Source organism: Sparus aurata, chromosome 13, assembly GCF_900880675.1.
Source record: "Sparus aurata chromosome 13, fSpaAur1.1, whole genome shotgun sequence".
In the NCBI taxonomy this organism is placed as follows: Eukaryota; Metazoa; Chordata; class Actinopteri; order Spariformes; family Sparidae; genus Sparus; species Sparus aurata.
Genome location: NC_044199.1, coordinates 35,441,055 through 35,450,282, shown reverse-complemented (window position 1 = coordinate 35,450,282; position 9,228 = coordinate 35,441,055). Strand labels below are relative to the sequence as shown.

The following is a 9,228-nucleotide window of genomic DNA, read 5'->3' as shown; positions in this document are numbered from 1 at the left end:
GAGTGGGGGTTCCAGCACGGTGCCTAACCTCCCACCTGAGGAGGATACCCACACCGCACTGAAAAACAAAAAGGGCACTTTCTGAAACAAAGAAAAGAAAAGTTAACTCAACAACAGATAAACAATCTCAACACTCATAGATCACATATGTATTCAAATTAAACAAACTTAAAAAACCCAGAAAACTAATCACAACCATACAAAATGAGCAAAATAGGCAAAGACAGCCAACACAGATGAAAAGGCTGGTCCAAAAGGAAATTAGGGAAAAGAAAAGGCAAACCTAACAAAAAAAAAAAAAACAAAGCAAAAACAGAACAAAGCAGAACAGCAGCAGGTGACCTAAAACACAAAGACACATGGTTAGTGGGGAGATAACTTTAAACCGCCAGGAAACAAACATGGAGGCCCTACTCACCACCTTCAGCAGGCAACCACCACCAGGAACCAGCAAGAGGCTAAACTGAGCCAGCTGAGGCCTTTTATACTGCACCTGGGCAGGGGGAGGAGCTAAAGGAGAAGTTTTGCTGACTACCTGGGTTGCATTCAAAACATCTCACTATGGTTCACTACATAAATATCAGCAACAATGAAAATACCTTCTGAGAGTAAACAAAGGGATGCAACTCCAACACTCAGAGGAAAAAAATGAGCTTATTTCACAACATTAAAGAAGACACAATGATAATTTTCAGGTTCATAGTTTGATTTGGGGTTAAAACAGCTTCGCACGTGCTTGTCTCTTTAAGCTCCCTCCTCTGATTGGTCACACACACACACACACACACACAACACACAGTTCAGCATCAATACAAACAGATTGGGAGGAGGCACATTAGCATAATGCTACATGCTAACACCTTAAAACCTTAAACCTGGATCTGTTCTGTTTAGTGAGTTTAGTCAGCTCTGTGGCCTGTACTGTGAAGGGAGCTCAACATAGCCAGGCTTTGTGCTCATGATGCAGCTCAACAAAGCCCCGAGTCCCCAATCAGAGTTAAACGGTACTGCGACGGTGGTTATCAACTTCATTTGTCAAGTCCGGTTCTCTGCTTTGTGCTCTGCTCGTTCACATAAAAGGGGGCGTTTGACGTCATATTATTCTTCTTCTGTGTGAAAATGGATCGATCCCGGGCCACATATTTTACTCAAGATGAGCAGATTCTTATTATGCAGGACTATGAAGAATTCAAAGAAACCATCACGGCAGAAAGTAACACTGTCGCCGCCAACAGAGCGAGGGAGGCTGCTGGCAGAAAAGTGCTGACCGTGTAAATGTGTAAGTTAACAGTGATTAATATTATGATCAATATTATATTAAGCCCTCAGTGTTTTCAGTTCTGAAAGCTCAACATTGTGCAACTTTTACATATTAACCCTCATCCATTTAAAAAATAAATAAACTGAAGCAACAACTATCTTTTTTCATTTTTGAATGATGTCTATATTGTTTTCACATTTTACTGATCTCAGTTATAGAATGCGCGTGTGTGTTTTATTGAAAGCGAGGCTGAGTGTGCGTAGGCTATAAATGTTCAGTGTTTATTTTGTATTACTGTGACGGGATGAACAAGCAAATGTAGCTACTGTCCCTGTACAATGACAATAAAGAGCTTTCTGACAGTGAAAATAGCTCCAGCCTGTAAGATTTGTGTTTGGGCGTACACTGCTCTACAACAGGTGAAACATTGATCAATTCATCAGTTTATTCATGGCCACATCAAAGAAATAATTTTTTAGGGTTCTCAATGAATGGTGACGCCATCTCCGAATGAGTTACACAGTGAAACAGCGGCGCTTTTATAGCCGATATTAAGCTGAAACTCTGAACATAACCTGGTCGGGACAGGTACTTACTGTAATATACAGTTACCTTAAGTTTTAGTTACTCTTTTACTGACAGTGGTCCTGTGCAGCTTGGAGACAGATATTTACTTTAAGTTACAGTTACTCTGTTACTTGAGACATTTTGTCCCTGCAGCTCGTCATTCTGATGCTAATGTGAGGCAGCCTGCAGGTCGGAGGGGGAGGGGGACCAGAGGTCTTTGTGAAGCCTCGCCTCAAATCCAAAAGTTCTCCGGCTGAAAACAAAAACAGCATGCAGCAGCGGCCTCCACCACTAAGGCCTCCACCACTAAGGCCTCCACCGCGGCCCCTTCAACATCCACCTTCTGCTGCACAAAGGAGCTGAACATTTCCATGGTCACAGTTCAGACTGCCCCATCATGAGTCCAGTCCTGCTGCAGGGATGAAGGGATGGAGCTCTGCCTCCTCCGCCTCTATGAAGCCAGTGTACATGGTGGCATGTGGCTGGGATTAAGAAATTTCACTGTGGATTAAAATCTTTCCTCCATGGTCACTCGCTCACAGGAGAAAAGAGTCTGAAGAGAAAACTCTGGGCCGATGGTCTCACTGAGCAGGTAGGTCCAAACTTTATTTATACACAGCTGATGATTGATGGAGTGTGTGGAGCAGTTTAAACGTGTCTTCAGGTGTCTGTTCAGGTCTTCAACGGTTTTTACTGGCAGGAAACTTCTCAGTGCTTCTCAAACTGAGTTCAACAAGACAATAAGAGCAAAGTGCAAACAAGTGACAACAGAGAGAAACAGGTTGAATACCTGTGGAACAGCAGCAGGTTGAGTTTGAGTCATCAGATCATCAGACTTAGCAACAACTATCATAATAACACTCATTTTATATGAGTGTATTCTTCATGTTTGGTTTACTTTTTAAAGTCTGTTTCTTTTATTTAACAGCTGTTTGAAGTGAGATCAGCAGCAGTTATATAAGACTCACAGTGAGCACATGCTGCAGCACACTGAACAGCACCGACTGGTACCAGCACTCACACATTAATAATGTAAAGTTTGAGCCTACCGAGGACGACAGACGCGTTTGATCATTAGACAATGACATCACATCTCATTAAATCCTTTATGCTCTGACATGAACAACTATTATTTTTGTTATCATTATTAATATTATAACATATCATTAAACTGAACTCACCAGCCGCTTAAATGAACACGACATTTTTCATCACATCCATGAATCTTTGTAAAAACATCTTTCTTTCTTACGATGGTAAAGAAAGAGAGAGAACTCCTGGATCTGTCTCATCATCTGGATAAGCACTAGAAGTTAATGAGGTCTATCTGGACTGAGACTGTCCTCCATCCATGTTCGGAGGAGATCTGTTTACTGGTTTTTGTGTAATCCTGCTGACAAAGTAACAAACAAGAGAAAACAGAACTGCCTCATTTCAGAAATCAGACGTGTACTGGACTGGAAGTCGACACACTCAACACAGCAAACATTAGTCTCAGTTTGCCCAACCAGCTCTTTCAGTGTGATTTGATGAAATCTGATGACTTCCTGTTGTGAACTACATGAACACTAACGGTTCTTTGGTCCTGTCCAGCTCCAGGATGTTCCAGCTGCTCCAGGGCCACCTCCAGCCAGCTGCTCACCGGACACGTAAATCTCGTCTGGTCACTAAAGACGGCCGCTGCAACATTGAGTTCGGGAACATCGAGTACAGTAATCACTTTGCGTACCTGTTGGACTTCTGGACCACCTTCGTGGAGATCCGCTGGCGCTTCGTTCTGCTCCTGTTCGTGGCGTCATTCACCGGCAGCTGGTTCATCTTCAGCCTGCTGTGGTACTGGATTGCCAAAAGCAACGGAGACCTGACGGGACAGAACCGCACAGACGGACACGTCCAGTGTGTCGACAACGTTAACGGCCTGACCACGGCCTTCCTCTACTCTCTGGAGACCCAGACCACCATCGGGTACGGAGGCCGGGCTCTGACCGGACACTGTGCCGGCACTGTGGCTCTGATCATCATCCAATCTCTGATCGGTGTCTTCATCAACTGCTTCATGTGTGGCGTCATCCTGGCCAAGATCTCCTTACCGAAAAAGCGAGCAAAGACGGTGACCTTCAGTGACACTGCTGTCATCTGCTTAAAGAAAGGAAGTCTATGTCTCCTCATTAGAGTCGCCAACCTTCGAAAGACCTTATTGATCGGCAGCCAGATCTACGGCAAGCTGCTGAGGACAACCACCACAGCAGACGATGAGACCATCATCCTGGACCAGGTGGACATCGACTTCACGGTCGACGCCGGCAAAGATAACTTGTTCTTCGTTTGTCCTCTGACTCTCTACCATGTGATCAACACATCCAGTCCGTTCTATGAGCTGTCAGCCGACTCTCTGCCACAGCAGGACTTCGAGCTGGTCGTCTTTTTGGACGGGATGGCCGAGTCCACAAGTTCCGCCTGTCAGGTCCGAACCTCCTACGTCCCTCAGGAGATCAAGTGGGGATACAGCTTCCTGCCCATCATCTCTCGCACCAAGATGGGGAAGTACCACGTGGATTTCTCAAACTTTTCAAAAAGTGTTCGGGTCACCACGCCACACTGCGTCCACTGCTTTGAGACGGACTCGGACCAGAGGAAACACAACAACCAGGAAAAGGGGGGCATCGACAACCTGGGCTTCCAGGTGATCGACATCCACGACTCTGTGGACGTCACAAAAATGTGAGCAGTTAAAGAAACTTAATCTCAGAGTGAACGTGAAGCGCAACAGTTGACTCAGGGTCAAAGTGTTCGTCACTTCCTGTTTCACTGTTAGATGAAGAATGTTCGAGTGTTTCGCCTCCAACAGCGGAAACATTACAGTTATTAAACTGAGTGGATAAAATTCAGACATGAGACAGTTCAGCTCTTGATCAGAAGCTTGTTACATTCAGAGCACCTTCAGGACTGGATGTGTGTCAGAGGGACAAAGAGGGGCTGAAGTGTAGAAGTGAAAGGAGTCGTACTGTGGAGGCACAGTGGGGACTCCATGAGGAGATTAAAGGCTGAGCCGTTTCTGATGAAAACTAGAAGGAGTGGAACAGTTTCCTCTGTATTCTACTAAAACACTAACTGTGAGCTCGTTATTCGTCATGTTGTTTATGTCTATTAGGAAACTGTGAACATTTTTAATACATGATTTTATTTGTGAGCAGTCAACAGTTTGTTGATCAGACTGAAACTTGTTCTCAGGGAAAATAACAATAGATAATAACTAATAGTTTTAATAAAACGTTTTACACAAGTCGTTGATTCATTGTTTGATCTTTACTTGTTTGTATGTTCTGAACATTTAATTTAAGAATCAGCATCATTGGTATAAATGTGAGGTAGCTTGTACCGTCACCACACCGCTGGGTGACGTATGCAGCAACAATCAGGACAAACAATGACAAAAAACATCAGCTTCATTCATTCTTCAACAGACACTTCCTCTGCTTCCATGAACCTGCTGAGCACAGACATGAGGACGTGTCACAGACAAAACAGTCAACTGTCAAGGTTCAGAAATGGTACGGTCCAGTGTCACAAACAAACTGACCGCAAACTAACAAAAGAAACAAAGTGACGAGGTAACAGGACACAGGTGAGAGGACATGGTGAAGTGATTCTATTGGCTGAAGGGCTGTCAGGTGGGCGTGGTCAGGTCTTGAACAGCAGCAGAATTTAATCATGAAGCAACCAAATTAACCAAAATGACTCAGAAATCTGACAGAGATGTCGTTTCCCTCTGACCCTCTTTAAACTCAACCACATATTCCTCTACACTTTTATTATTTATTATTATTTATCTTTCAACAGAAGATACATTAGTTACCTTGTTAATAAGTAACAGTTAGACTTAGATAAGAGGTAATTAAAAGAGTCACAGAAGATCTTTTACTCCAGTAAAAATGTAGAAATACTCAGTTACTCTGTTTCAGGTAAAAGTCAGTGAATGCTGTAGATTAAAGGAGCCAGCAGCTGTACCGCTGTATGATGACACGCTAATGTAGTGCAGCGGTGATATTGACCAGATTGATTGATCAGATATTAAATATTTGAATCCTCCAAAGTGCTGAGTCAGCTGTTCTTTGTTTACATTCAGCTCCTATAGAGACTCTGTTGTTAGTCAGCTAAGAGGGTTAAACAAGCTCTAAGAGATTTCACACACACACACACACACACACACACACACACACTATGGCACACTGTGACATGTTAGCATGAATTTAGCAGTGTCTGATAAATGCCCTAGATGTAAATGTAGCTGAGCAGAGAGCTAACTGTTAGCTGTTAGCTGATACTGTATGTATGTATGTATGTATGTATGTATGTATGTACATATAGATTAAATGCAGAACTACTGATAGAGTATTTGTACCTTGTTGCATTTGTACATTTCAGTGGTAGAAAGTAACTAAGTACATTAACTCAAGTACTGCTTGTGTTTACATTTTTAAGGAACCTTAATTTACTCCATTCCAGCAGCTTGAGCAGCGAGCCCCAGACTAAATCACCTAATTAAACATGTTATTATAGATTTAGCTCTGCAGCAGAATAAACACATCAATAATTAAGCAATATCACACGAGAGGGAGTTAGGTTGTAGTGTATAACAGCACTGGTGTGATTCGGTCGTAGGATAATCACACCAGTGCTGTTATAAAGTACAACCTCACGACCACGAGTGTGATATTCCTTTTAACAACAGTTCTACAAGAGCACTTCATTAGTTAACAGTAGTAAACCACAAGAGATTATGATTTGTTCATATAGTTTATCATTTATTTGGCTCCGCCAACACAAATAGTTCCATAACTGGAAGGGAGACTGGGCTGTTGCCAGGCAACACATAAACATTTCCTACAGACCGCTTCAATGTCTGCATATTACCGCTACTTGTATCATTTACATTTATCTGAATGTTTCCATTTATTGTGCAACCACTAAAATAAGAGTCCAGTGACATTCACTTTGGTGGCATGATGTGTGTTTCTGATGAATTAACAGCTCGATCAGACAGCACGTTGCTGGCTCAGTGACGAATAAGGTTTTAAGTTGACCAAAAATGTAAATAGGTTAAAACTGAGATCAATGTAGTTTTTACCTTTTATGAGGATGTTATGTACCCATTTTAAAAATTTCATTTTCAAAAAATGTATTTTATGTGTTTTAATTTAGAGTTATTTGATGACACCAGTCAAAAATGTCATACCGGATAACGTTAATGAATTTTCAAAATATTATTATATTACAACTTTTAAAGTCAATAATGCTTCATAAATATGTAAAGTAAGACAGTTGCCAATATTTAAAGCTCAGAAAATGAAACTTAAACATTTCCTTTTTTTCATTATAATGTGTTTTCTATAGACATGACCCTACTTGCTCAAGTTCTTACCTACATTTTAATGCTGCAAAGTGATTCAATCTGCAAAATGTCTGGAAATCCTTAACAGTACTTGGCATCATACTATTATTGTTTTCTCAACTCCATAAAATGAAATTATGCATTTTAAGGCATTATAATCAGCGTTATCCCACCTGACTGAAATCGTTACTCGGTATGACACCTAATGTTTCCACTTGAAATGTCATATTTACACAACCTAAATATTATTGATATTCATCAATAATCCATGCTTACATCAGAGTAACAGCGGGACAGTCGACTAAGGGACACATAACATATTTTAAAAACTTTAAGCAATTTAAAGTGTTCAAATACTAAAAAATGCTTAAAAATACCATTATTAAAATATAATATGCCAGCAATAAATTTAAATGTGCATAATAATGTGTTAATATCACAATAAGAATGGAAATTATACAAATAAAAGCATAAAACAGTACACTGTAAAAAATGTCTGTAGAAATTACGGTAAAAAACTGTCATTAGCAACAGTAAAATACCGTAAAATAAAAAATTGTATATCACTGTAGTAAATACATTAAAGAAATGTATTTACACAAAGAATTACCGTAAATCAAGAAACAGTAAATAACTTAAATTTTACGGCCTTACTAAGTAGAAAATATGGAATTTACTGTGAATGTTATCAAAAGTTTGCTAAATTCACGGTAAAATACCATAATGTCACAAGCGTGTAATTACCCTAAAATTGACGGTATCATTCTGTCTGAATTACAGATTTTGCTGATGTTTACGTTTAAATTTACGGTACACAACCATTAAATCATACCATCATTTGTATAGAAAGTAGAATGTTAAAAAGTATGGTATATTTAAGCAATACATCATGACAGGCCGTGGTATGTGCTTATTATATCACAGTTAAGGGGCATTGTTCGGGCCGACACAAAGCACTAAATGCAATAGAAAACTATAAATGTTGTATTATTGTCAAAACACAGTGAATTAAGATAAGATTAACTTTATTGTCCCACAGGAAAACATAGGCCTACAACAATCGTTAGAGTTTATCATATAGAGTTTTATTGCAGCATTGTGAACACATCCTTTTTGAATAATATGGAAGTCCATTTCCGCCACTTGATGAAAAAAAATTATGAGATACTAAGTCAAAATTATGAGATAGCTAAGTCAAAGTATCTCATAATTTTTGTCAATTGGCGGAAATGGGCTTCCATAAAAAAATAGTATATTTTATTTTATATCTTTCTTTTGTATAGTGAAAACACGATTTCTATTTTTATTTTATTCTTGTACATGTCCTTTTTTTATTATATGTAAAACATGACAATGAAAACGTTGTTGTGTTTGTAGTTGTTCGTGTCAATAAAGCTTTATTGAATAGAGGAGAGAGACACAGAGAAAGACAGAGAGAGAGAGAGAAAGAGAGAGAGAGAGAGAGAGAGAGAGATGACCGCTGAGTTAACGGAAGCTAGAAATTTTGAATTTCAGTTCACCGCCATTGCTTCGCGCCCACAGGAGCAGTGTTTGTTGTTGTGACAGAGAGACAGACACACAGACACACAGCTAGATAGATAGATAGATAGATAGATAGATAGATAGATACAGACAGACAAGACAGACAGACAGACAGAGAAGAGAGAGAGAGAGGACCGCGAGTTAACGGAAGCTTGAAATTTCAGGTCACCGCCATTTCTTCGCGCCCACAGGAGCAGAGTCTCTTCTTCAGGTAAGCACATTCACAGCTCATTGAGACTGTCTGATTAACGTTAGCTAGCCGCAGAGCCACGTTAGCTCTTATTTGTTGACTTTCAAGCAGAGGAGTTCAGGTAGCTATATCTTAAAGGTTGCTGGACATGTCACTATCTGCTTTTTGCCGAATAAAAGAGTCACTTAAGGGCTCTGAGAAGTCGCTAACGTTACAGCTAACGTTGCTAATGCTAGAAAAATGTTTAGCTGTAACTTCTGTAGCAAGTCGGTTAAT

General features: G+C 40.3%; 1 protein-coding gene across 2 annotated transcripts; it reads left to right on the top strand.

The window, feature by feature from the left end:
* The first annotated feature begins 1,799 nt into the window (after positions 1 to 1,799).
* LOC115593692 (ATP-sensitive inward rectifier potassium channel 1-like) lies at positions 1,800 to 5,111 on the top strand. 2 transcript variants are annotated; one of them, XM_030437293.1, is made up of 2 exons: positions 1,800 to 2,420; positions 3,422 to 5,111. In XM_030437293.1, exons 1-2 carry the CDS (start codon positions 2,404 to 2,406, stop codon positions 4,551 to 4,553), a joined length of 1,149 nt encoding a protein of 382 aa, XP_030293153.1. In that variant the 5' UTR covers positions 1,800 to 2,403; the 3' UTR covers positions 4,554 to 5,111. The 2 variants fall into 2 exon arrangements, with proteins under 2 accessions (XP_030293153.1, XP_030293154.1); XM_030437294.1 differs by lacking the exon at positions 1,800 to 2,420 and adding an exon at positions 2,769 to 2,835.
* The last annotated feature ends 4,117 nt before the right edge of the window (positions 5,112 to 9,228 follow it).